Source organism: Clarias gariepinus, chromosome 22 (genome assembly GCF_024256425.1).
Source record: "Clarias gariepinus isolate MV-2021 ecotype Netherlands chromosome 22, CGAR_prim_01v2, whole genome shotgun sequence".
Classification (NCBI taxonomy): domain Eukaryota; kingdom Metazoa; phylum Chordata; class Actinopteri; order Siluriformes; family Clariidae; genus Clarias; species Clarias gariepinus.
The window spans coordinates 16,031,325-16,058,580 of record NC_071121.1 but is presented as its reverse complement, the minus strand read 5'-3'; the positions used below and the strand labels follow the sequence as shown (position 1 = coordinate 16,058,580).

The window sequence follows — 27,256 nt, the reverse complement described above, 5'->3', positions numbered from 1 at the left end:
AAATCAGTGATCATTTTAAAACCATGAATGGGAAATCCAAATACAGATTTCAATGCCACAATATATGTTTGTCTCAGTAAAAGCAATTTAAATATCTTTTGGATAATAAGAAACATGTATTTAAATAGATCTGCCCACAATTTTTACTGATCCTGTCTATACACAATTGCATTGCATGGTGGTCCTACCTGGTCTCTTGTTCTTTTGCTGTCTCCCTCCATGGCATTCTTCACATCGGCGATGGAACCTTTCTCTGACATTCTTTGTACTTACAGTCCTAGATCGAGACACACCCAGTGGTAAGATGTAAGGGTAATAGGCACTTTAACAGGATTAATAATAGAATTTATTATTTTTTTTAAAGGTACAAATTTTTTTTATAAATAATACAACAACAAATGGCAGGTCCTACAAATTGATCTACACACACAAACACACACACACACACAAAGGGTGTTTGTGCAACGCTCAAATTAGATATTCTAATATTTCTATTTTATATCCATGAAATGTATCATGTAAGACACCTTTGTTTCCACAACAGTATACTGAAACACTAAAATTATTTTCAGTGGAAAACGATAACGAAATATTATACAGTTAAAAAAATCTGTTAACCAAGATAACTATTAAGTGCTGGGCAGTATATGTTGTTTTCTGTTATATTGTTATTGAATTACATAATGGCTTCCTTTTTACATGTTTTTTAATGAATAATTACTTTTGTTCAATAAGTGCAAATGTATTAAAAAAAATAAATTAAAAAAAGAATTTCCAAAATACATCTAAGAAAAAAATAAATAAATCATGGCCCAGTGATTCAGTACACCAAATTAGCATCACAGCAGCAATAACTTTACTTCAGCGATGGATTATGCTGGTACTTTTTAATTTGTATAAGGGTGTTATCTAACCAAGGTAATTGAAGGTATTTGACCAATGTGGTAGGGGGAAAATTAACTATTTTAGTTCTATTGTGATAAAATATTTGGATATGAAGTACCTTTATGTCTGTGGAGAGTCATTCATCCAGGTAGAAGTTTCTTCTAAATAAAGTTTAATTTACAAAACCACTGGACTTGTAAGTCCAGTGGTTTTGTAAATTAAACTTTATTTAGAAGAAGTACCTTTACCTATTCACAGTTTAAAGAACAAGACACGCATAACATAACTTTTGTTGATTTTTGCAAAGTCTTTTGTTAAAGCCCAAATTGCCCATAGTGTATAAATGAGTGTGTAAGTGTGTATGTGTGTGAGTGCCCCGTGATGGATTGGCACCCTGTCCAGGGTGTACCCTGCCTTGTGCTCTAAGCCTCCTGGGATAGGCTCCAGACACCCGTGAACCTGAATACAGGATAAAGTGGTATGGAAGATGAGTGAGTAAGAGAGCATTGGTGGTTCAGTGGTTGGGTTCGTGCTTGCCAAATGGAAGGCCCTGGTTCAGTTCACGCCCAATGCCCAAACCCAGCCACTGGATGCATTGCTTGTCCCAAGCCCAGATAAAATGGAAAGGTTGCATCAGGAAGTGCATCAGAGTAAAACCTGTACCAAGTTGTTGATTGGATAGTTCACTGTAGCAACCCCTTTAATAGAGCAGTCAAAAAAATAACAGCAACAAATAGCTTTTCCTTTATCATGGATGTGAGGGTGCAGACTGATAGCAAAAAGTTAAAGTGAACAAATCAAAAGATAAAACTGGGGGGAAAAGTATAAACCCAAACCTATTTGAGCAGTTGGCCATTTGGCATGATTTGTTTCAATATGATCCACTTTACTGTGGTTCATTCACCAACATACAGTATATTTTAATTTCTTTCTACACCCACATGCACTACTGAGCGTTTTTGTTTTTCCACGAACCTCCCTCAGACTGCTCCTAATCACAAAAACAATCCTCTTTACCTTCAGGACCACTGCTAATTTACTAACATGCAAGCATATGCACTCATTGCTTTAATTCACAGTGTCGTGAAAAACACTTAGCACAAAGTCACGCTGTGAGTGTTTCACAGAAAGTTATGCCAATGACACTTTGCATCTTCCGCTCTCTCTCTCTCTCTCACGCTCTCTTTCCCTTTCCCTCTCTCTTTTTCCCATGTGCTCTTTCTCTCTCTCCTTCTCTCTGATGCCATTACAAGCAATCCCATAAATTAAGCCCTTTGGTGTGACAACTGCCATGACTGTGACATGGAATAAGAGAGAAACCAAGACTAAAAGCAACAGAGAGAATGTGAAAATGTAATAACTGACAAAATAAATAAAAGTATTTAAAAGGTATTATTGCGAATTGTAGGTCAATTAGGTAATGTTAAAAAAATATCTTAGTCATTTTATCATGTTTTTCCATGGCTTACACACTGAAATCTCAGCAGCATGTTTTGACATTTTGAGGAACATCTGCTGTGCACAAATTATGACTAATAATTTAATCACTACATTCTGTAGTTTATAAATACTAGAGCTGTTCACTGAAAACAGGAGAAAAAAACATTTAACTGGTCATAGTAAAATAAATAGTGAAATCACATAGGTCATAATAAAAAAGAGTGTTTGAAAGGCCAATTTCTTTTTTCCTATTTATTGCAGTGGTGAATCTTATTTCCAACCTACAGTACTGTTCATACCAGAGATTTTTAATCTATACATAGCCTGGTATTACTAATCATCAAAATTTCATTTTACAAGAACGATTGACTTAAAAAAGACTAACAGCCTCTCCAACAAAAAATATATAAATAGTTTTTAATTCTAGCTGCTGTCCAGCCTCTTTACACCTTGACTGGTTTTGGGGCTGTATGCCAGAGAGGTAAATATTATAAGTATATTATTATTATTTATTTTATTATTATTATTATTATTATTATTATTATTACCATTACCTTAGCTGTAAGGAGGTTTTTAGGTTATGATAATGATAAATGAGCACAATCACCCAGATAAAATGAAGGTATTCCATATACTCTACCTATACATGTGCTAAAGATACCTTGCATCTCCAGAACCACTAGAGAGCTTAGGTATTAGGATTTGTTTCCTTGTTTTCCCTCAACAATCGTATGTTTTTTGTTGGAATAATCAAACACATAAATCCATTTTATCTGTACAGTCTATAGACTTTAAAAATCCTGTACAGTGGAAAGTAGAAGTAGATTCATTGACATTTGAAATGCGCTTAACACTGTAGCAGCATGCAAAATCACACCTCTAAGCAATGTACTCACTCTAATTATAGACCAATGTCTATAATTGTAAAGTTCTTACTGCCTGATCTGAAGGGCACTCAAACACAGAAAATATAGTACATACAAATATATTTTGGCTTATATATATATATATATATATATATATATATTTATATATATTAAGCCAAAAGAAAGTATACACGCTTCAGGAAAAGAAAAAATTCATGTATATATAGTATTAATATTAGTACTTAGTATAGTATTATAAATATATAGATTTTAAATGCATTTGAAGGCAGCTTAATGTCCATATTTACACTGCAACTGACTTTTAAACCTAGGACATGTCACACGTTGCCACAGAGTGCACCAATGATAACAGAATATCACTCCTAGTTCACTTCTTAGGCTCTCTAGGTAGGCAGCCTCGCCTTCTGCAGGTGCGCGGAAAAGGGCACGGCTGGTAAATAATCATCTTTAATAGATTTTGGGCTTCCTCCGCATTATAAAAAAGAGGCTAGAAGTTTGGCTCTAGGTCCGGAGAGCTATAGAGCAGTGTTGCGTGGCAGATACCGCGATAAGTGACATGTGAGTGGGGTGATGTTGTGTGCCCCAGGGACTTCAAAGTCACAAATGCTGCCTCTTGATCTCTGCATTAAGGACAGCCACGAGGTGACTGCATGTGCTCCCGTGGCACGTAGGGACAGTTTTGGCTATGTCAGTGCCACTCTGCTGCTATCAATCAGCATCCTTATGCCCGCATGCCAGCGGTGCACTGCCTCCAAACCTGCACCTGCACACTCCCACTATTTTCCCCCCCTTCTATAACTACACTATAAATATATAGTCAGCACTAGCAAACATCAAAGCAATGTGTCTGCAGTTTTTGTTATCACATGACCATCGGATAATGCTGCATGCAATTGTGTTTAAGGTGTAAGCTTACCAAATAAAGCAATGAAGTCATCTTAAAATATTGTTTTATCTTGGTTGAATTTACAGAGGACTAAGAGCCTAGCCTGGGGACAATGGATGCAAGCTGGGATAATTCACCCTAAAAAAGCCCTAGTCCTTTGCAAAGCACCATAGACTCCACATCTTTTTTTGACAATGGAGAAAAATACACAACAATGCTGTCACAGGACAAACATGCACAGACACCCCACAACGGCTGTCACCCAAGTTCAAGATTGATAGCAATGTCTACCATGGAGCTGTGAGATTCCAGGACACATTATGCAAAACATCTTTGCCCAAAGGGTCCAGTTATACATGACATAAGCATAATGCTAATCAGTTTATGCTGTGTGATGGCAATTCATATATTTTGATACCCAGAAGATATTCATATATTTTGATACCAAGAAGAGTGGTTGTCCACTGTCCACTTTAATAGGAACACATGCATATCTGTTAATTTATACAGTATGTCACGCTCTCTGCTCACTCACGCTGTTCCATCTGTGACATTTCCTTTCTTACGCTGTCATGGTCCTCACCACGTGGTCATGTTTTCCCACACTGTCATGTCTCCTCACACGCCCGCAGACCACCCTGCCTGCGCACTGGTTTCTCATCCCGCGCTGATTTCTTCCGGCTTATTAATTAGTGCAGCGTGCTATCTCGTTGACAGATTATTGCGCATTTCTTCACCTTAATATTCTTGTGTTTCGTTTCATGCTTTTCATGTTATAGATCGAACTTCGCTCGACTACGGCTCTGCTTAACGTTTTTGCTCTACGCCCTCACTGACGCCTCTTGCTCTTGTTTACTTTCCGTAAACCCAATCATTGACGGCCAGGCCCACCCAATTCAGGCACTTTTTGACTCAGGAAACCATTCTGAGAAGATATGCCTCTTTGTCATCAACAAATCACACGCCGCTTTGGTCAGCCTTCCCTGGCCAGCCCTCCATGGTCCCCAGATCGACTGGATTAAGCACGTCATCACATGTTGGAGTCCTTCATGTTCCATGACATGCCTTCACTCAGCACTTCCTCTATCTTCTATCCTAGTCACATCCGATGTAACACCGGACATCTCCAGTGTTCCCACTGCATACCAGAATCTCAGGCAGGCCTTTAATAAGACCTGATCTCCTCCTGGGCACCTCTCCTCCAAATGGCAGACTTTACTCTCTGGTACGCCAAGAAAGAGAGGCCATGAATAAATACATCACGAGTCCCTTGCCACCGGAATTATCCGTCCATCCTCCTTACCCACTAAGGCAGGGTCAAGAAAAATGATGGGTCCTAACGAGATAACCGTCAGGAATCGCTACCAGTTTTCACTCATGGCCACCGCCTTTGGTGTCTGCTCCAGGAAGCAGACATCTTCGCAAAACTCGACCTACGAAATGCTTATCATCTCGTCCGCATCGGGAGGGCGATGAGTGGAAAACAGCCTTTAACACCCCTACTGGGCTCTATGAATATTTGGTGGTTACGTTCAGGCTGACCAACACCCCTGCCGTACTCCAGGCCCTCACCAATGACATGACTTCTTGAATTCCTTTACATTTACATTTTTTCTGGAGGTCTAGAGGAGCACCAGCACCACGTTCGACAAGTTTTGCAAAGGCTCTTAGAGAAAAACCTCTTCATTAAAGCCAAAAGTGTGAGTTCAATACAACTTCCACCATGTTCCGAGGTTTCATTATCTCTCCCTCCAGACTGGAAATGGAGCCAGCCAAGGTTCAGGCCGTCTCCAACTGGCCTACTTTAGCCTCTTGATGGGACCTCCAACAGTTCTTGGGGTTTGCTTACTTCTATCGCCGCTTCATTCGGGGGTACGGTTTCTTCGAGAGTTCCTCCCCCAAAAGGCCAAGACTTCTACTAAGACACGGTTCTACTGAAAGGAGGAGACAGACAAGGCTTTCGCAGACCTCAAGAGATGGTTTACCTCAGCCACCATTTTTACCATACCCAAACCATCTTGCCTGTTTTTAGTAGAAGTGGACACCTCCAACAATGGCGTTGGGGGAATCCTCTCCCAAAGATCCCCAAGAGACAAAAAGCTCCACCCTTACTCATTCTACTTCTGCCGTCTATCCCCGGCCGAGAGGAACTATGAAGGAGGCGACCGAGTGCTCCTAGCCATCAAGTTAGTGCTGGAGAAGTGGAGACATTGGCCGGGAGGGGCCGAGCTCCCCATTATAGTGTGGACCAATCATAGGAACCTAGAGTACCTACGTACCGCCAAAAGACTCAATGCCCGTCAAGCTCAGTGGTCAAAACGTGATAGTCTTCGGCCCTCCCGAGTAAGTGGTAGTAGTAGTCTTAATGTGAGAGCCCCCTAGTGATGGGAAGGAATTGGACACGACTAAATTAGGGAGAAAAGCTGGAAAAAATCAAAAAAGCATATAAAAAGATCTAAATCACCAAACTCTGAGTTGGATGAACTACAACAGCAGAAGACTATTTGATTACATTCCTGTCGGTAAAGAACGGGATTTTGTAACTGTTCAGTTTTGTTGAGACTGTACCTATTACTTACTGTTCTGGGCTGATAGGAGTGGAATCCAATGTGTCCTTCCACTATTGTAGCTTTTCCAGTTCAAGGTACAAAGTTTAGTGCATGCTCAGATCCTTTAAATCACCAAAGGGTGATTATATTTTCATAATGAGTCTTATTATGAGTTAATATAACCTTTCTGTCAGCTTGAACCAATCTAGTCATTTTCCTCTGACCTCTCTTATTAGTTTGTACCCACAGAACAATCACTCACTCAATGTTTTTTGTTTGTTTTTGACACAATTCTGTGTACGCTTTGTGGATTTTTTTTTATGTGAAACTGCCAAGAGATTATCAGTATCTCAGATACTCAAACCACTATCAACTACTAGCTACTGAGACCATCAATCAATGCCATTAAATTTACAAAGATTAAAAGTTTTTCACATTTTGACCATAAATTTATGTGCTTGTCCTGTATGAGTGGAAGGTGAGTGTATGTCCAGGTTTGAAGACAGATATTCTGCAAGACGATATATTCAGAAATATTAAAAATGAGTGAGCAGACACAATTGTGTATGAAGCATGTGTGTGAGAGCCAAAAATGTACAGAATAATAATGCTTTTCATACAACGTTGATGCTTTTCATTCAAAGTTGGGTTAATGCAATTTTGAGTCTCATTGAATAATTGTATCTCTTGAAAATACCTAATGGATAATTTCATATGGTAACGACAGAGCCACAAAACTGCAATTACCTTCTCTACAACCCACTACTTGTCTAGGGATTTCAATCCTGTTAAACAGTTTATGAAATTCCTATTAGTCAAAAAGTTGTGTGACACTGCCTTAAAATTCAACCACAGAAGCCTTAGGGGCACGGTGGCCTAGTAGTTTGGTGTGTGCCCTGTGACGGATTGGCATCCCATCCAGGGTGTACCCTGCCTCGTGCCCTCCTGGGATAGGCTCCAGGCTCTTCATGACTCTGTATACAGGATAAAACTGTATAGACAATGAGTGAGTGTGAGAGAGAAGCCTTAGGAGATAGCTGTCCCAAAGCTGTCATTTTAATGGAACAACCTTCGTCTTAAGACTTTTCCAAAAATGGCATCTACCTAGGCTGCTTACTCCAGGTCAAGCATGTTTTTTTTATTATAAAGGCCACAATAATTTATATGTACATCAGCTATACAAAAGCATATTTATTTAATTTCAGATCCATTTAATTTCTACTGTGCTATTAACAATAGAACTTGTCAAAAAGCAGCTTTCTAGATCTAAAAAGAGCAAGTCACAGGGGAAAGTGACAAGAAAAAACTGCATAAGCTTACATAAGGAAAAAAACCTTAAGAGAAATCAGACTTTAAAAGGACACTGTATTGTACAGTTTTAAATAATTCCCTTCTATTCCTGTTTGTAAACAATAATTTGGGTGGTTATGAACAACTTATGAGTTTGAACATTAGAGTCACTTTTGACTTAAAGTTAAATGTATTACTTTAAATCTAATGCATACATTTTACTTGCAGTTATTGCAATCTAATAGCAGATCTTACAGTTACTGAATAAAACCAAGAAGACTTGGTTGGACTAAAAATAATTAGATATCTGTAAAGATCATATACAGTACCTGCTCTGTGTCCATTTTAATAGGAACACATGCATACCAGTTAATTTATACATTAATCTAATGAATCAATCACGTGTCCGCTTCGTTAATGCAGAACATCCTGGTAGCTTATATAAGGAGCTTCAGTAAATGTATATTGTATATATATATATATATATATATATAGATATATAGATAGATAGATAGATAGATAGATAGATAGATATAGATATAGATACTATATAGATACTGACTGGTACTTTTGATTTTAAGCCTCCCTCCATTCAGGGACACATTGTGAAACATTTTTAGTTTATGTCTTATGGTGTTGACTCTTTTAGTGTTCATACAAATATTTACACATTAAGTTTACTGAAAGTAAAAACAGTTGAAAGTCGAGGACATTTCTTTTTGAGTATATATATAGGGATAAAATGTGATAAACGTACATGCATTATTAATAATAGGAATGTAAGAGCACACATACTCATACTGTATTGATTAAGGTATACCATTTGTTGTGTTTGGTAATCTGAGTAAATACAGTCTAGCCTATGCACATCAAATTTTTTACTCAGATGTTTATCCAGATAAATGCCTTCTACAACCTAAACTTCCCCCAAATGCACAGTACTGTATTTTATATTCAAATAAGGAAACACTGCATGACACTCAGCAGAAATTCTAACATTCGACCACCGTTGTAATTTAGGTGTAATGACGTTGTAGTGATGTTTAAAGTTGTGAAAGCGTTGGGACAACATTATTTTTCAAAGTTGATAAAATAATGTTTAGATAATGTTGAATGAACGACCCAGACACAATGTTAAAAAAATGCAACCTCAAAAACAAAAAAATGTTGACATTTATTTAAATAATTCACACAATGTCTAACCACATCCATGGTCCTTAAAAAGTCCATATTTCACAGCATCAACAGCATGCTTCCTAGTAGTCCATGATGCGCTCCCACCATGGAGTGTGAGACCAATGTTTAATATTGTTTTGAAGTCATATTTGCATTGTGTTATACTGTAGGTATTGTATGATGGAATAATAAGTATTGTATACTCATTATCCCATTATCATGTAGTCAATGTTGTCAATGTCATTTCGTCAAAGAAATTAGAACTTTTAAAAACAACATAAACATGGTCTCAACATTTACAATGTTGCCATAACAACAACCAATTACCATTGCCAAGTTTTGACAACCAAAAATGTCTGCTGAGCAGCACATATCATGTAAAGAAAAATTACCTAGGCATGTTTGGCAAATAAAGGCGGGAATCACATGTGCATGTTTGTATTCTACTAGAAAATTTAGCTAGGCAGCTAAATAAGATTTAAAATTTTTGCTTTTTTGAAGCAAATAATTTAAAAAAGCAAAATCTATGTATTGTATTAGATGCAAAACATTGACATGCCTGTATATAGATTAGTCTAATATACTTGTTTATACATTTTAGCTCATTCAAAGGTAATGAGTTTTACTTTGTTTATTTCTGATGCTGTGCTTGTTTATTTCTTGCTGACACAACTTGGACACAACTGGATTTTTAAAAAAGAAATACCCCTGACATCTCTGATGTGTTGGCATTTCATGATGAACAAACAGTTATTTTACTCTGTTAAGAAAGAAGGGTTCACCGAGTTAGCAAAAATAGTAATTGAGTCATCTTTATAAAACGGTGCAAATAATGTTAAAATAACCTTTAAATACAACTTATTTAAAAGAACTATTGCTTGCACTATTCGCTATAGATAATGCTGTTTCTACTTTTTAACAATTTATTGCACCAAGACACCTACGGTATATAAAAAAGATATGCACATACATGTACAGTACATTCCTTATGTATTCAGGAAGTCATGGTTAATTTGCCCCTATTTCTAAATGTATATGTTTACAAATTAAAGTCAAGATAAAATCATGTTTTTTTTTTTTTACTGTAATCGACTTCAAAACTGAGGTAAATTGTGTTCATGACTTTTTGTGTACCATTACACCACTGTTTAAAGTATATATTTATATTTAATTAACATCATCACACATCGACAGTCAGGTCCATAAATTGTGTAGCAAATAATTTCATTGGTATTTGGCCTCTGTACACCACATTTGAAATAAAACGCTTGAGATGTAAGTGAAGTTGAGACTTTCAGCTTTAGTTCGAGGAGTTCGACAAAATAGTTCCATTAACCATTGAGGAATTACAGCAATTCTCATACAAACACACCTATTTGGTGGGCTCATAAATAATGGAACAAACCCTGAAAAGTAATTGGTCAGGAAAACCCAGCATTTGTTCAGGTCCGTGGGTTCCAGACTTCAGCCAGTTGTTGGCTATAAAGGTGTTTCATTTATTAAGGGAAGCCCTTATTTAATATTTAATTGCGGTGGTGTACAGACACTTTCAGAGTCCAAATGTCAAAAACTTACAGTATATTTGTTCATGTAAAATGTAACATGTAACATTTAAAATGAAGTGTATCTCACACTGGAGCTAAATGTTTGTTCAGGTCTATGCAGACTGAATCTGACTTTTGTAAGAGAGGGTAAGACGGGGGCTTTTTTTTTTTTTTTAAAAAGGCTTTTGTTGCTCTTATCTACAATAAGAAAATTGTGTGTAGCACCATTGAAACAAGAGCTTGAGGTGCCGTTTAATTTAAAATGTAATATCTGACAGATTAAATTTATTCACATTTAGTGATTAGATATTATATCTCAATCCAGAAAGAATACAATTGTAATACTGTTCAGCACAGCATTATTAAGTTCCCTCTTGCTATTTCCCCTCAGGGGAATCTGTGTCACTATCTCAAAGGATTCTGACAACATTACTGTAGACTTTTTGTAAACAGTATGAAAATGGGAAATGAAAACATTTATAAATGTTATGATTTCAAATACCTGATGCTATACATTCGAAATGGAGATATATAGACAATTGTTATCTATATCTATATAACAGGGAGATAACCTCAGTTATGACAACCTTCCTTCATTCTTCTCCTAATTATAATGTGGCTATGAATATTCGTGGGTAAAAAAAAATATTTAAACATCCAGAGAAAATTTGGGTCTTTAGTTCACTCTTAGTGCAGTCCATACTGAGCTTCTGTGCAGGTTCTCTCTGTGTATGCATGTCTTTCCTCCATAGTCCCTGTTTTCATACCACATATTAGAACCCTGTTGGTTGGTAGATTGGCTAGTCTAAATTTTCCCTATGTGTGAATGATATGTCTGAATATATGTGCATGCATCCCACAGGTCTATTTTGATTGAAATATCCTCTTTCTGTTATACCCACCAGGCCCTGTGCTTTAGCCTGACACTTCCAAGTTGTCTGTTAAAATGCATTAAGATATTAATACAGGTTGCCGCTGTTGGGCCCTTGAGCAAGGCCCTTAACCCTGTCTGCTCCAGGGGCGCCGTAAAAATGGCTGACCCTGCGCTCTGACCCCTGCCTACTAACAAGAAGCTGGGATATGTGAAGAATAAAGAATTTCACTGTGCAGTAATGTATGTGTGACGAATAAAGGCTTAACTTAACTTAAACTTAACTTAACTTAACTTAACTTAAATATAAGTAAAATCTCGTCAAAAAGAAAAAAAAAATTATGTGTATTTTTCCTGCACTGGTTTAAGGCTTTTAATTATATTGTTTCAAGATTCTGAACAATGCCCAATTACCAACTTACAATTAAGCAGTATTAAACATGACGGATGGCAGTGCCCTCGTGACTAGGTGGTATCACAGCCATGCACAACAGCACAAACTTGAGTGTGATATTGCTTTTATATAACATTTGTTTTCAACAGATTTGTTTGTTTATTTAAATATTGATTTTACTAAATCATGAATGTGTGAACAGTCCTGAGACATGGGATGAGATTTACTTTATATTTCTATTTATTCCACTTTAAAATATCAGCCACAGTAGCTTCCAGAGTTCCAGGGATGAATCACAAATAGCATCAAATGGAAAACTAGTGCGCTAGGATGTGCAATCCCTTGATCCACACACCAAGTAGTGCTGTTGATCAGGGGTTAGAACGGGATTTGGGATTAAAAGCCAATTAGCTTTGTACTGTAGCTTGTGTTAGGTGTGAACAGAACAACACAGATTGTTCAGCGGCAATTTGACGCAAGCAATTACTAAGGAGACAAAGTGTTGTTTAGGATGACAACATTATCGGATGTTTATTCTCCATTATCAGATATGCTGTCCTTCCCTCTTTCCACTACTGTGACCTACTTTCACCCATGCTGGCGGCTGACAGTTACAGTAGTGTAATGGAATGGTAGTGTCCTGTAATGCTGCTCTTTTTTTGTGTGTGTTTTTTTTTATATAATTCTCAGTCAGAACTAACTATTATATAAGAATATTTAAATGATAGGAAAGAATATGGCAGAATATGGTTTATCTAACACTGTGACATCCATCTGGACGCTTTGCCCTTTGTATGGTCTCATCCATTTATATCTACGTTTAAGGTTGCAAGTTAACATTCCTGCAGTCAGGTCAATGGCCTGTAGAGCACAAAATTAAAAGTGCATTTGTCTTAATAGACAGGTCATTAAATTGTCAATAGCAAGATTGAAGTACCTTTGTAAGTGCTGTATGTAAAGATATGATTGCCTAGCTAAGATCTAATGGGTCCTAGCCTTTTTCTATTCTGTTGCTGTCAGTGTGATTGTGGATAATCCTGATGATGACAAATGAGATGACAAATAATCAATTTACTCATGTTTCTGTGGGTGTATGTATCTTGGAAAATATTGTATTTATTGTTTCTAAACTGAGAACATAGAACACAATCTTTAGGGTTCCTGCGTATAATGGGAATAATGCCCAGAGAATAATGAAGTACATACACTGTAAAACAGAACTTCAGGCACCCCTTTGGTATCTTTGCCATACTGTGCATGGAGGACACAGTAAGATTCTGGCACTTCATCAGTCCATATGGGCATAAATTTCATTGGCTGTGACAGACCAAAGAGAGCAGCCTATTTTACTCTGTCACGCTTGAGCCAGAAAAGTGGTATTGCTCAAGAAATGATGCCATATCCACATAGACTGATGAAACCAACATGATGGGTATGATGTATTACCAAAGCAATAGGTGTGTGTGCACAAGTAAGAGTGTTTTCACTTTCATTATGTGTTGTTAACCATTCTGTTAGAAATGGACATTGGTTCAATTTGTTACAGGTAGGAACACCGTTTTGCAATCAGACTTATTTTTTATGTTTGTCTGTTCAGACTTTTAACCTAACAATGGTGATTGTTATCTGGCTAAAATTTAGCCACAGAGGTCGGTGTACTGTTCACCAAACTTATTACAGTGTGTAAACTTGTGTCTTTACACCAACATGATCGACTAAGCCATGGACATAACATTTTATGTAAAATAATAAAAATAAAATAATTTATTTATTAGTTAGATATTTAATTAATTAAAACAGCTAATTATTTAGCTTTAGTCTTTGTCATTGTCTGCTTTTATAAAGCAGATTTTTTAAAGGGACATTCACAAACGCTTGAACAAACTCACTTCGTTATTTATGTCTGGACCCAGTTTTGTACTTTTGAACTAAATGCTTAATGGCATAGATTCAACAACGTGCTGAAAATATTCCTTATGAATTTTGGTTCATCCTGACATGACATCATCACACAGTTGCTTCATTGTCTCATTGTTATGTTCAAAAAAACAGTTTGAGATCATTTTAGCTTTGTGAAATGGCATGTTATCTTGCTGGACATGAAGGGATTGACCAGGTCAGCAACAAACCCCAGGTAGACTGTGGCATTTAAAAATGCTCATTTAATACTATGATGCCAAAATATTGCCAGGAAAATATCTCCCATACCACTACACCACCAGCATCCTGAACTTTTGTTTCTAGGCAGGATGGAGGCATGCGTTCATGTTGTTTAAACCAAATTCTCTGCCTACCATCCAAATGACGCCACAGAAATCAAGACCAGGAAACATTTTACCAATCTTCTAGCAGACAATTTTGGTAAGCCCATGCAAATTGTAGCATCAGGTTTCCTTTTCTTAACTGACAACAGTGGCATTCGGTGTGGTCATATGCTGCTATCGCCCATATGCTTCAAGGTTTGATGTGCTGGGTGTTCAGAGATGCTCTTCACCATATCTCGCTAGTAACAAGCTGTTATTTGAGTTACTGTTGCCTTTCTATCAGCTTAAACCAGTATGACCACTCTCCTCTGACCTCTGGCATCAATAAGGCATTTTCACCCAGACAACTCCGGCTCACTGGATATTTCCTCTTTTTCAGACCATTGTCGGTAAACCCTAGAGATGGTTGTGCGTGGACAAGCACTTTCAGAAATACTTAGACCAGTCCGTCTGGCTCTAACAACCATGCCATGTTCAAAGTCACTTTAATTCACCTTTTTTTCCCCAATCTAATCCTGGGTTTAAACTTCAATGTCTTTATGCCCAAATGCACTGAGTTGGTGCCATGTGATTGCCTGAATTTTGCGTTAACAAGCGGTTCAAATGAAGTGGCCAGTGAGTGTAAAAACATTTTCAGTATTACAATCAAAAAATACAAAACAAAACCATAACACATTTTCTTTATCAGTGTCCTTTAAACAGTGACACAGTTGAGGATGCTGACCTGCCTAAACATAAGCCTCAAGAGCCAGAAAAATTAAGGGAATTATTTCTCTAAAAATTACTACCACGCCATGCCATCTTCCTCTGTACACTCCCCCTGCAGCATTGCTGGTGGGAGAAAAAGGGAGCCATATTTGCAAGTGGCTCATTGTCACTCTGAGTGCAATCACTCATCTGTGGTGCAATCTGTTAAAGGAATCCATCATTCATGGAGCAAAGTCATGGCCGCAGAGCAAAGAAGCTACAGGGTGGCTCATGAGCAACATGAGCCCAACAAGACAAGACACCCACAACTTTCTCTTACAGAAAATCTTATGTGAGAAAGAAGAATGCACATTTTTAGAAAGCCACTGTGACAGTGTTTTTGACTAAAAACTCTATCTTAAATGTCCTGCATCATCTTTTTAAACATTTGCTTGAAATATGGATACAAAACTAATACGACTAAAGTATTGTGTACATAATATCCAAAAGCAAAATATGGTAGTCATTGCAGTTTGCAATAATGGCTCAACCCATTTTATTTTGCAGACCTAAGCACATCAATATTCAAACACTTGCTAAATGAAAAGGAGGCAATGACCTCATCCCACTCCGTCTAATCAGCCCCTGGCACTAGAAGAGTGGGACCTTCTCTTGCAAACCTCTTAATTGGATTTTTGAGGGAAAAAAATCAGTAGACAAGCACCCTACACTATTCCTTAGGCAAACATTAATAATATGGCTTCCTGCTCATTCAAGGAGCCCTACATATTAAATTCATTTATAACCATAACTATCTTTGTGAAGCATCACACACCCTGGTGTTTAGCACAATACAGTAATGTCAGAAAAACCTACCATATGAACCACCATCTATTACATCCTACATCTTAATTCATATTTACAATACAACTTTTCTGATCCTAAGCACTGCAAGAAATCCTTAAAATTTCTTATTATTTCTAATGAGACTGAAATGCATTTGCATTTAAATTGAAAACTCCGAAAAAAGCAAGGAAATGTGTGATTATTTTTATCACTGTGGATGTGCCTCCCCTCCCTGTCTCGCCATGGTTGAATCAAATCATCAACCTAAGATTTGTTATGATTTGATTTAAATTGTCCCCTTAAATGTTAGTCAAGTAAACTTTAAAGTAAATAACATAGCCATTAAAATATCCTAATGGATCAGTTTTAGACAAGGATAACTTTGGTTAAACAGTCAGATTACTCCAGTAGCTTTGTGTACTACTTATTACTGCTGTTAAACTAGATTTTTTTTTATGCCAGATGCTATTTCACCCAGGTGATCATAAACAACAGATGCTGTTTGCACCTGGAGTAGAATAGCCCAAGTGGATATTTGTATCCATACCTCTATGGCCATACATGCTTTTTACTCCCAGGTGTATAATAACACCACAATTTTTTTACATGGTAAACATTGTTTGATTTGGTGAGATAAAGCCTCCATCTATCTATAAGTTTCAGATGTATATGCATGGGTGTAAACCCAGAATACCACCTACTGTAACCCTAACCTGCTTGTTTATTTATTTATTTATTCATTTATTCATTTATCAATAATTTGTTGATTTAATCAGGGACTGCACACTAAGCATTGTTGCACTTAGGCAGCCGATGCCGCGTACATGTGGCATACATCACAAGACTAATTTGGAGCCCCCGTCCCTGGTTAGGCTTTTACATTAAAACAAAACAAACATCAGAGAAATTAATAAAGATAAAAAGAACATGTCAATATTATCTGGGACAGGGGCTTCAGACCAACTACTGGCCAGAAGCTCTAGGCACACAGCATCAGCTGTCCATATACAACAATGCCTGTGCACCATCCCTGTAAAAACAAACAACAAAAACAAAATAAACATTGACACAAACATGGATATACAGTATACGACTCCATACCAAATCACGTACACAATGTGTATGACACCCTGCACACAGCGAGAAAGCACAAACTTTACCAGTGTGAATCCAGCGATCCAACCCAAGCTGCTTAAAGAACACAGGTATCGTGTTGCATAATTGTGAACCTTTTACTGAAAAAGATGACTGACCCACAGTGTATCTTCGGTAATTTCCGCTTACTGCACCTCTGGTCTTCACCCCATCATTATAACATTTTTGTATCAGCTGACAGATAACATTAGGGGCAAAGCCATTCATACACTTAAATATAGTTTGTATGAATGAAAAAAAAAAAAAAAGACCAAAACTTAGCAAATTATACTTTTGAAGAATTTGACAGTGATGCTATCTCATTGGTTTCTGATCCATTACTTCCAAAGTTTCTTTGTATAATGACATTACATTTTATTTTGTAAAATGCAAATAGTTGCTGTGCAGCTATTCTCGCCAGGGTTCAACTAGACGTTCTGTTTCTCTTCTCCCGTTTTGTGTTTGTTTCGTTTTTTTGCCCTTTTTTCATGGCATATTTACACCTGGCTATTTCATCTATTTTCTATCTGAATTGTATCCTTATAAGATTTCCAGTGCATTTAGTCAAATGTGTCTCCAGTTGGCCAGATTAGTATTTAATAGCTGTAATCGTGTGTTAATATGCAAATTAGCTCATTAAATTTGAACAACTTCTGTTCCTCCTTATTAGTTGTTTTATAAATAAGAAGCTTGCTGCATCAAAACATCATTTATTGTGCTGTTTTATTCTTGCTGGCAGTTTTAATTACATCATCTTTAAAACAAAACAAATTTTAAATGCATCTTGGGTGTACTTACACTCTCTGTGTAATGTGGTAGTTAATTTTAATGTGCATAATTTCTCCAGCTATAATCTGATGCTTAAGAATCGTCGTCATCTCGTCGTCTACACCTCTTTAGATCGCTGGGAGCCTGGAGCCTATCCCAGGGGACTTAGGGCACGAGGTGGGGTATACCCTGGACAGGATGCCACACATACACACTAATTCATACACTATGGGCAATTTGGAAATGGCAATTAGCCTAATATGCATGTTTTTGGTGTTCTGCAGGTGGGAATCAAACCCAGACCCTAAAGGTGCAAGACAACGGTGTTAACCACTAAGTCACTGTGTAACCTGCTTATGAATTGTTAACTGATATTTACGTTTAAGTTAAAACAACAACAAAAGGACATAACATGTTATACTTATATCCATATAAACACATTATATATCACAGCAAACATTTTGAGAAGCAGTTCAAGCATGCTGAAAGGTCAACAACCACCATCTAAAGCTTAAAAAACACCTACCAGGATTAGTTTAAATGTATCCTCGGAGATTAAATAAACAATTTGTGGTCAGGGATCCTGTCTCTATATGCTAGAAGGACACTGAGATAAATCCATTAGGCAGACAACATCCAAGGGCATCTTAAATGAAACAACTCGTCCTGCAAGCATTTCCATAGACAACAGTAATTATATGATAAGAATTCCTGATAATTTACCCATTTTGAAAATTGCAAATGTCCCTAATGGTTAGCATCTATTAGTGTTGTACTGTGAATATAGCACTTTCTTTATTTAATCGTAAAACTAGAAAATGTTTTCTTCCTATCGTCTTTGCAGACAGTTGCTATCACACAGCCATCTAAAAGCTGCAGGTCTCTTACAATGACAGACTTTCAATATGACATCTGAACAGCAGAAAATGACAGCAACCACACACAGACATGCACACATATGAGATACTCGGCTGATGGGATAATAGTAAGTTAAACAGTAAGATCCTCTTTGTGGGATACTGTTGCCATAGTAACTAAGGATGAACTGTCATTGCATAACCACAAAACTTTTAGGCAGAGAACCTTTCATTTCTTTGGCCCACATGAGAGTAATTATCCATTCAAATCTCGTGAGCCATCTTTAGGCGCTCTTAAGCCTTAAACCCTGTACCCTGCTTTGTGAGTAAGTTGCCCTGTGGCCCTACAATTAATATATATATATATATATATATATATATATATATATACTGTATATATATATTAAAATATTCAATTTAAATTTAGATTAAAATCTACATTGTTACAAAGAAAGCAAAAAGCATTTAACAAATTTAACATTTAACAAAGAATGATATATAATTGAATGAATATATTTTTGACATTATGTCTTAATATGTGCTTAAAACAATCAAAATGGATCTGGCAGAAACATTATGTACAAAAAAAGTTGATCCGGTAACTGATGTGCTGTGATTGTAGTGTTTGCTTGATCTATGACAAAGTTACAAGAATACTACAGCTGCTTTTAACAAAATCTTCATTTCCAGTAACTGTAAATATGTTTACCATATTATTCCGAAACTCAATTACACAACTGGAAATTATGATCTAATTGGTGGTCAGACAAGGAAGCTACAAATTGGTGAAAGTTGTCATTTTAGAGATAGAAATGCCTTTTCAGAAAAAACACTGGGGGTGGTATATTAAGTAGGTAAAACTTATTTATCCAGCAATAATTCTTTGCCTTTAAACAAAAATGTGATAATCATGAACATTCAGTTAGTTTGGAGAAAAAACATTGTATTCAATGCAAATTCCTGAGTTTGTAAGAATCCATGTATTAAGTAACTTTAATTAACAGGTTTAAATGCATACAGTATAACTTGAATAAGTTTAGGCTTGCAAATACGTGTCAACATAATCAATTACATTTATTTTACATCAAGTTTCATGGATTGCGTTTTTCCATCACCCGCAAAAATTCAAAAGAAACACCTAATAAAATAGTGCTCTGCAGTCTGTGTCGAAGTGAAACAGCTCACCACAGCATGCATGCACACATGGATGCACACACACACACACACAGCCAGACATCTCTTAAGAAAACACCCCGGTTCTCTCAGTCTGACCTCAAAAAAATACAAGACAGCAGCCTATGTATGTGTAAGAGTGAGTTTAGTTTAAATGTTGGTGGGTGTCAGTAGTTGGGAGTCACTTTACTTTTATCATCTGTGTTTAACAGAAAATTCTCCAAAGCAGTTGTCAACGGCTAGTCTGAAGCTAAACTTGGTTGATGCATTAATTACATGTAAAAATAAGTAATAAATATGCAAGCCTTTGTGAGAGGAATACAGTCAATATTACTCACTGATTTACAGTATGAACCATTGGTCAAAATCACTAACTTCTTTTTTTTAGGATTGGAATTCTTGGATTGCGAGTAACTTGGCCTGAGAGACAAACTTTTTTTTCATAAATTTTAACTTTATCAAGTTGTAAAAGTCATCCTACACAGTAGCCCCTTTTTCTTTCTTCTCTCGTCTCACACCAGTCACAATTCTTTTTAAAGGTAAATTGCAAGTTTACTTGTGTTTAATTCTAACTTAATATTTTGTTGTTGTTTTTTTATATGCATTTTTTGAGCTGGTAAACGAATCATCAGAGTTTCCATTTTTACTTATGGGGAACTTTCCTTTGATATACGAGTACTTTGATATACTGTTGAAGCACGCTTCCGGAATGTATTGTAATCGCAATCCAAGTTTTAAATGTACTGTATATACAGTACTGTACATTCTCTCACTATACAGTATATGTGCCCCACATGGCTGTGTGAGGTTGTTGTTGGTCTATTTTTTTTTTGGTAAAATAAATATTTTTTATTAAAAAGAAAAATCTATAATTTAGTTGATAAAAAATGTATTATTAGTGGCAGCTATAAATGAGTTACTTTAAATGTATGTATGGAAAGCTGGCAAGCTGGAATTATATTTTTCTTGGTACTCACCACTTTATCTTCATAGTCTAATTTATCTATGGTATAACCTGAATTTATGTAACCCTGCTTTGTGACAATGTCCAGTAGTTAAACGGCTATAGATAAATAAAAAAGTAAAAAATAACATTAAATTAAAAGGAACTCAGGAAAGGAATTTATAGGGTTTTTATCTGACTACTACTATTTATAGAGATATTGCTTTTTTATGTACTAGACAATTTTATGTTTACAATATTTTTTTATTTTAAATTTGTTATTAACTTTACAATCCCATGAGAAATGGAATCTGAGCACCACGACATTACATGTGACTCGAATAAATCTGCTGCAAATCAATTCAACTGGCACATCCATTCCATTTCCCTTCCTAACTGAAACAGGAGTGGATCAATGCTCTTTTCTAAGCAGCATGGAAGAAGGGCAGCAGTGGTATATAATTATTGGGAATGCAATTACATGTTGGCATATATCTGAAGTCTGAGTAAAAAGGTGCCCCTTCAATACATGGAGAAAGTTCAATCTCTTTTGCTCCATACACCCTATAAGCTCCAGTAAATACTACAGTATATGAGTCCACACATTTGCTTTCAAAGGGAATTAAGGTAAATGTGGTTGGAATTGTACAAGAGAACAAAACATCTAGGTATTAGTTTGTAAAATAAACCTTTTATTAACATTATATAATAATTTAATGATCGATCATTAAATAGGGCACTTAAAAGTAAATCATTATAATGTAGTTGATACCACCAATCTATTATCACTAACCTCTAAACCACATAGTTATGGATATACAGCTTTAACACTTTAGCTCAGAGTTGAGTGCTCACTTTTAAAAGAAAGATGGACATTACACCAGGGATATTCAAGTCTACTCAGAAATTAACCAGCCTAGTGTCTGTCAAATCCTTAAAGTTTTATTACCTAAGAAGTTAGTTTTTACCTTACCTTTTTTTTAAGCATAGTCTTAAAAGAGTTTTCTTTGCCCCCAAAAAATGGAAATTTCACTGACTCACTGCACTGATGTGAAATTATGTTGTCAAAACTAAACTACCAATTGAATGCTGGTAACAAACTGGTAACAACTCCATCACCAACCACTGTGAAAGCCATCATGTGAAAGAGATTACAATCCATCTACAGAGCAAAGCGCATATATAAAGCTGCACATCTCATAAGGATCAGCACACACCGAATTCAGACCATCATTAAGAATCAGAAGCGTATGATGTTCAGTCACCAATGAAAGAGCAAGAAATTAAGAGGAATTGTTTTCTCTTTGTGTCAGACCTTGAGGCATTAGTAGGCACACTGAGTAGAGCAGATGTACTCTGAGTGAAGCACAACCTCCCAACCTCAGACCTTGCTTGTTAATTCTTTAGAGGATCATACAAATAAAGAGAAAAATTAAAGGAACAGACAACAGAAGAACTGCCTGAAAATCAATCAAAACTATTGTGTCATGATTGTGCTGGAAAGACGTCAACATTGCAGTTCCCAGTGTTTCTTATTCACTTAGACTGTAACACCCTGCCATAGTCGAATTTGTCCTGCCACAGTTTCATAATAAACTAAAATTATATTTTGTGTGCATTTTATTTTACCCTTTTAATAATAACATTTCTCACTCCTGTCAGTTATCTACTTTGTGGGATGTCTAACATATTGCAGTGCTAGGATACAGTATGGATACCATAATATATAACTTTAGAGCTTATAAATTATATAATCTTTTAAATAAAATCTTATTAATGGTATACATTTTTAAATATGATTACACAAATAAACATATTGTACCAGATAAAACCCAGTGTTAGTCATCACAGCAACCTGCTGTTTAACAGACCCTGCACATCACATGACCCTAATGAACTCCACCTGTGACTTGTTGTGCCTCACTGAGTGTCCTATTCAGTTTAGGTTGTTAGACCCAGCCAATACTGTAGATATACCACATTCTGGTTTATGTTTTATAAGTAACATCCCTGAATATGCATCCACCTCTGCTACAATTTTTTTTTTACATAATTTCTTTATTTAGGACCCGTGAAAGGGTTTTCAACAATAATCAATTATTAATTTAGATAATAAATAAACAATACCAGCCATATGTCGTTTTATTTATGGAAAATATTTTAATTGAGGGGATTTAAGGAGTTTTAAAGATTGTATAAAGGAAATATTACTTTTGTCACGCCACAGCAATTTACACATAATTATTTTTTAATTAATTACCAAAGAGCAGACAGTAAATTAAACTGAATATATTTAATAGCATGAAACCTTCTTACTAAACTAGACTTTAGGACAGAGTAGTTTGCACTTTTCTGTTTCTCAGTAACATGACAAGCAGCATGTTTTGTTTTATAAACTAAAGAGAGAGGGGGAGAGATAGAGAGAGAGAGAGAGAGCACAAAAAAGAGGCAAGTAAGGTAACGACTATATGTACTGTAGGTGCTATAATACAAGTAATAACAGGAACTAACTCACATGTCAGGAAATGTACAAACATGCTAACAATAAAAAATTGCTTCCTTATTTGTTAAATATAAAGACATTTGTTTTAGCCTGTTCACTCTTAGATGTAAATTATGGTAAAGTGTCAACCATACAAGTCCCTGTGAATGATCTTTTACCATAGAAGCAATACCACTGTAGAATGGCCTACCATACTGTATGTTATTATTATAATAAACACACATTCCCCAGTAAAAGAAAAATTATTTGATAATCATTAAGGTCTGAGTGATAGAACACATGCTGCTGAAAATCCCAGACCCCCTTTATCCTTTCCCGTGTGTCTAATTGGTCTACTCCCATAATCAATAATGTCAAGCATTATGTTGTCCTGTTGTCCTACACTAGTGAAAAAAACTCTTGTACATTCATGGCATCTTTAGTTCGTTCTTCTGAGGAAATAGGATCAGACTTACGTATTAAGAAGAATTGTTCCAAAGGTGGAACTATTAACCATTCAAGAATATAGAAAATAAAATTTTCTTTAACATTAAATAGGTTTGACTTAATTGCCTATAGTGACAGTAACTTTGTCTTTATTTTTTCCCCCTAACCATATGCCCATTCCAAGCAGGGAGGGTGATGCTTAACAAATGCTTCCTCTGAGACCCATGAAGTCAGACAACTGTATTTTCTAGAACTGAACCTGAAGCTCTTTGGTGTACGTGGCATCACAGATGCCAATGATTGTCTAGTGTCACTGTGATTGACAGGACAGACAGAATAATGACATATTACCCAGAGGGCACAGCAAAGTTTGCTCCGTTGACTCCTGGCCACAGAAGCCCTTAGCGTTGCTTGGATTTAAACTTGTGATGAAAAGCAACACCCATGTTAGCTTGAAATTTATTTGCATCTTTAATCATTCATTATAATCAAACTTAAGTAAAAATATAGTTTTTCACCCAGTTTAATGTGTATTTTTGTTTCTATAAATTTAAACATAATAAAATTTCAGTATTTATTTCCGATTCTGTGACTTCTGCAACATTTGTTCTATTAGGTCACTTATGTGGATGTAGTATGACGGCCAATTCACTCTAATTGCTCTGTCTAAAGCTATGCCAAAAAAATTGCTTTCCATGTGCCAAAACCCCTGCGCATGTCCTCAACTGTCTCCACGAGTCTAATTTTTATTCTAAACGCCTGGACTGCTAGGGCAATCTTTAAAATATTAGAAAAACTTAAATTGCATAAGTAAATTAGACAAAAGCAATAAACAAAATCCCTAGGTGTAGTTCTTATTAATTTAGTTACAGTGCCAGATTGTTCATTGCATATTATTAATGTAAATTGCCTGCTTCTAGCCTGTATGTTAGTTTAATAGCCGACCTTTCTAATTGGTTTGTTAAATCACTAGTATGTCCTGTGTGGTGATTTGTCAGTAACACGTAGACTGTTCACGCTTGTGTTATTTCCTAAAGCTTCTACATCACCTATTATTTGGCTTCCCTCGGCGCGCGCGACTGCCTTCACTGCCACGCCCTCTCTTTCATTAAAGCAGCAAGCCTACGACAACTTATAATTACTGCGTTACAACCGATCAGACGTAAAACAGCAGGCTTGCACGTCTAAATTTATGGTCACTTATTTCTAAATTAAGGTTGATCAGTCCGGACAGACGTTTTAGCTCGCCAAAGATGTGCATAAGGAGAATAGACAGGCATGAGGCATCATCTGTGTTATACAGGGGAGGAAGGCTGTCTTTGAATGTAGAAGGGATCTGTCCAGTATGTGTGTGCGTGCATGTGTGTGTTGGGGGTTGCTTCTGATTTGTTAGATTATTGTCCGAAATGAGGAATCAAATGGTACTCTGCTAGTTTCGATTTATTTCTTAGGTTAAATATAGTATTAGGGATTCTGACAGTAGTCAGATAAAGACCAGTAACAGCAGTAAATCCCAGTCAAATCTGTGCTGTGCCGCACCGGCCTGGTGCCGAAAATATCATCGTCGGAATATACTCTTAGAATAAAACCTTAGCGCACATGCAGAAATCTAAAATCTAAAGACATTACACTGATTTGTCACCTTCCGGTGTGACACTATATTAACCAACACTGATATATAATAAATACACGATTCACAGCAGCGCGCGGAAAAAAATAAACAAAAGATCTACCTTTATTTCCAGGAATAACGGTCGGATTTTCGTCCAGAAATCGAGCATGGAGGTTTCGGGACAGTAAATGTGCTCAGACACACACTGTCCTTCTATTCGCTTTGGAAAGACAAAGCGGTCCAAACGAGGGAGAGACAGAGAGAGAGAGAGAATAGGGGAGAAAGAGAAAGAGAGAGGGCGAAAAACGGAAGAATAGCCGGTGAGATGGATGAGGAGCGGCGCTGAAGGGGCGGGAACGCGCACCAATAGCGGAAACACCTATAGAGGGAGCTTTGAATGGCGCTATAGTTTTTGCTCGTCCATCAATCAGACAGACAGGATAACAGCGTCCCGTATATTCTTAGATCCCTGTAAGCGCAATAATACGATACCAGTATCTTGAGTCACCAGTATACACATACTCCTTTCTTCCAGACTATGTAGCAAATTACCGCATATTACGCTACCCAGGACCGTGTCTTTCCTATTTCATAGTAAATGTTAATAGCAAATGTATTCAATTTTAATATACTCGTCTCCATTTTCTTCTTTTGTTCCCAATATTTTTGAAACGAAGTAATGAAAACATCTTAAATTGTTATGGTCTTGGTTGTTATGCATGGCAGAGTTATGCATGCACCAAATAATAAGGTGACCAACAAAGTTGAAATTAAACCCATACTCTATGCCTATAATAGGCAGTACTTAAAAAAAAATCATAAAGAGAGAATGTTACTGGAATTGATTGCTGTAAAGAAAAAATGGGTACATACCTAATTATCGCTTGTATGGCTTATTAACCTTTTATTTTCTTTAGTTTTTGGTCTACAATAAATTGGTCAACAGAAAAATGTTGCCTATTTTTTAATCTCTTTAGATCATGTAATTCAGGTGAACATATCTGCATTGGCATCTGACCTATTTTTAAAAGTTATCTTCAGTTAAGCAATGATGAGCAATTCATTAAATGAGGAATTCCTGCTTTTCTTTTTTTGACATGCTTGCATTTTATTAACATTTCTTCCATAAAACAGGCTTAAACAGCCTGCAATTATGTTTATTTTATATTCTTTCTGATTCTGAGCTGGTTCACATGCCATGTTCACTTTCAAATGCTAAAGATATCAGATGTTATTTATGGCATGCAGCTGTGAGGCTCATGTAAGTGAATCTGTGCGAAATATATTTTCCATTCCCACCACCCCAGAACACAAAGTCTTTTGAGGTTTGCCTTGTATGGACAGATGGACAGGTACCCAAATTCAAAGTTTGACTCTTCAACTTCTCTGTAGTGCCAAAGGCACTCTTGAGATGTTGTGGACCTGTTATCACTGTTGGTCAGAAAGAATAATTCTATTGAATTGTATAATTGAATTGAATAGTATTTGCATTTATATTGAAGAGGCTCAAACATACCATGAAGCAGGCCATTTGGGATACAACCACCATTCTCACACACATCACAAAACTTGTCTTTAAAAGTTCATATGGGCAACAACTAGCTAGAACAACGGCTCATCTTTCAATGGTTCTTCTTTCCTGGCCAGCCTCATTGTCTAAATGTGTATGCAGTACACCACACCACTATGGATGGCATCTCCCTGGGGCTCATTACAATCTTTCTAAAAGGACCAAGGTGACTTTGTCCAAGAATGCATTTAGTCTGTAACGTCACATTAGAGGGAAAACATACCCTGCATAGTGTAAAATCCTCTAACACAGGGTTATGATTAGTGTTATGAAAACCAGAGTATGTGCAGCTTTTTAGCTTCCATACCATTTTTATTAAATATTAGAGGAGACCCATGTTTGGGAAGATTGGTGCGGAGGCTTCTAGCAGATTTTTGCAGATAGCAATGCAAATAGGCAGGAAATGACAGTTTCTGTCTTTTTTCTTTACCTGCAGGATTGGTATGGTACTCAGACATTAAAAAAAAAAAAAAATCACCAATTCACTTTCCATCTCAGCTTCACTTCCAATTTTAAACATGACATGTTTTCCTTTTCCTCTGATTGACCCT

General features: G+C 36.5%; 1 protein-coding gene across 2 annotated transcripts in view; it reads right to left on the bottom strand.

Annotated features, from left to right (window-relative positions):
* The window catches only part of si:dkey-178k16.1 (protein 4.1), a 70,788-nt gene extending 45,341 nt beyond the window's left edge, over positions 1-25,447 (bottom strand). For both annotated transcript variants that reach the window (XR_008356106.1, XM_053482469.1), the window contains exons 1-2: positions 25,257-25,447; positions 189-277 (exon numbers count right to left, since the gene is read on the bottom strand). Coding sequence is in view for 1 of the 2 variants with exons in the window: in XM_053482469.1 (XP_053338444.1) it covers positions 189-260 (72 nt within the window). In the remaining variant the exon portion in view is untranslated. The remainder of the gene's footprint in view (positions 1-188; positions 278-25,256) is intronic.
* Between the last annotated feature and the right edge of the window lie 1,809 nt (positions 25,448-27,256).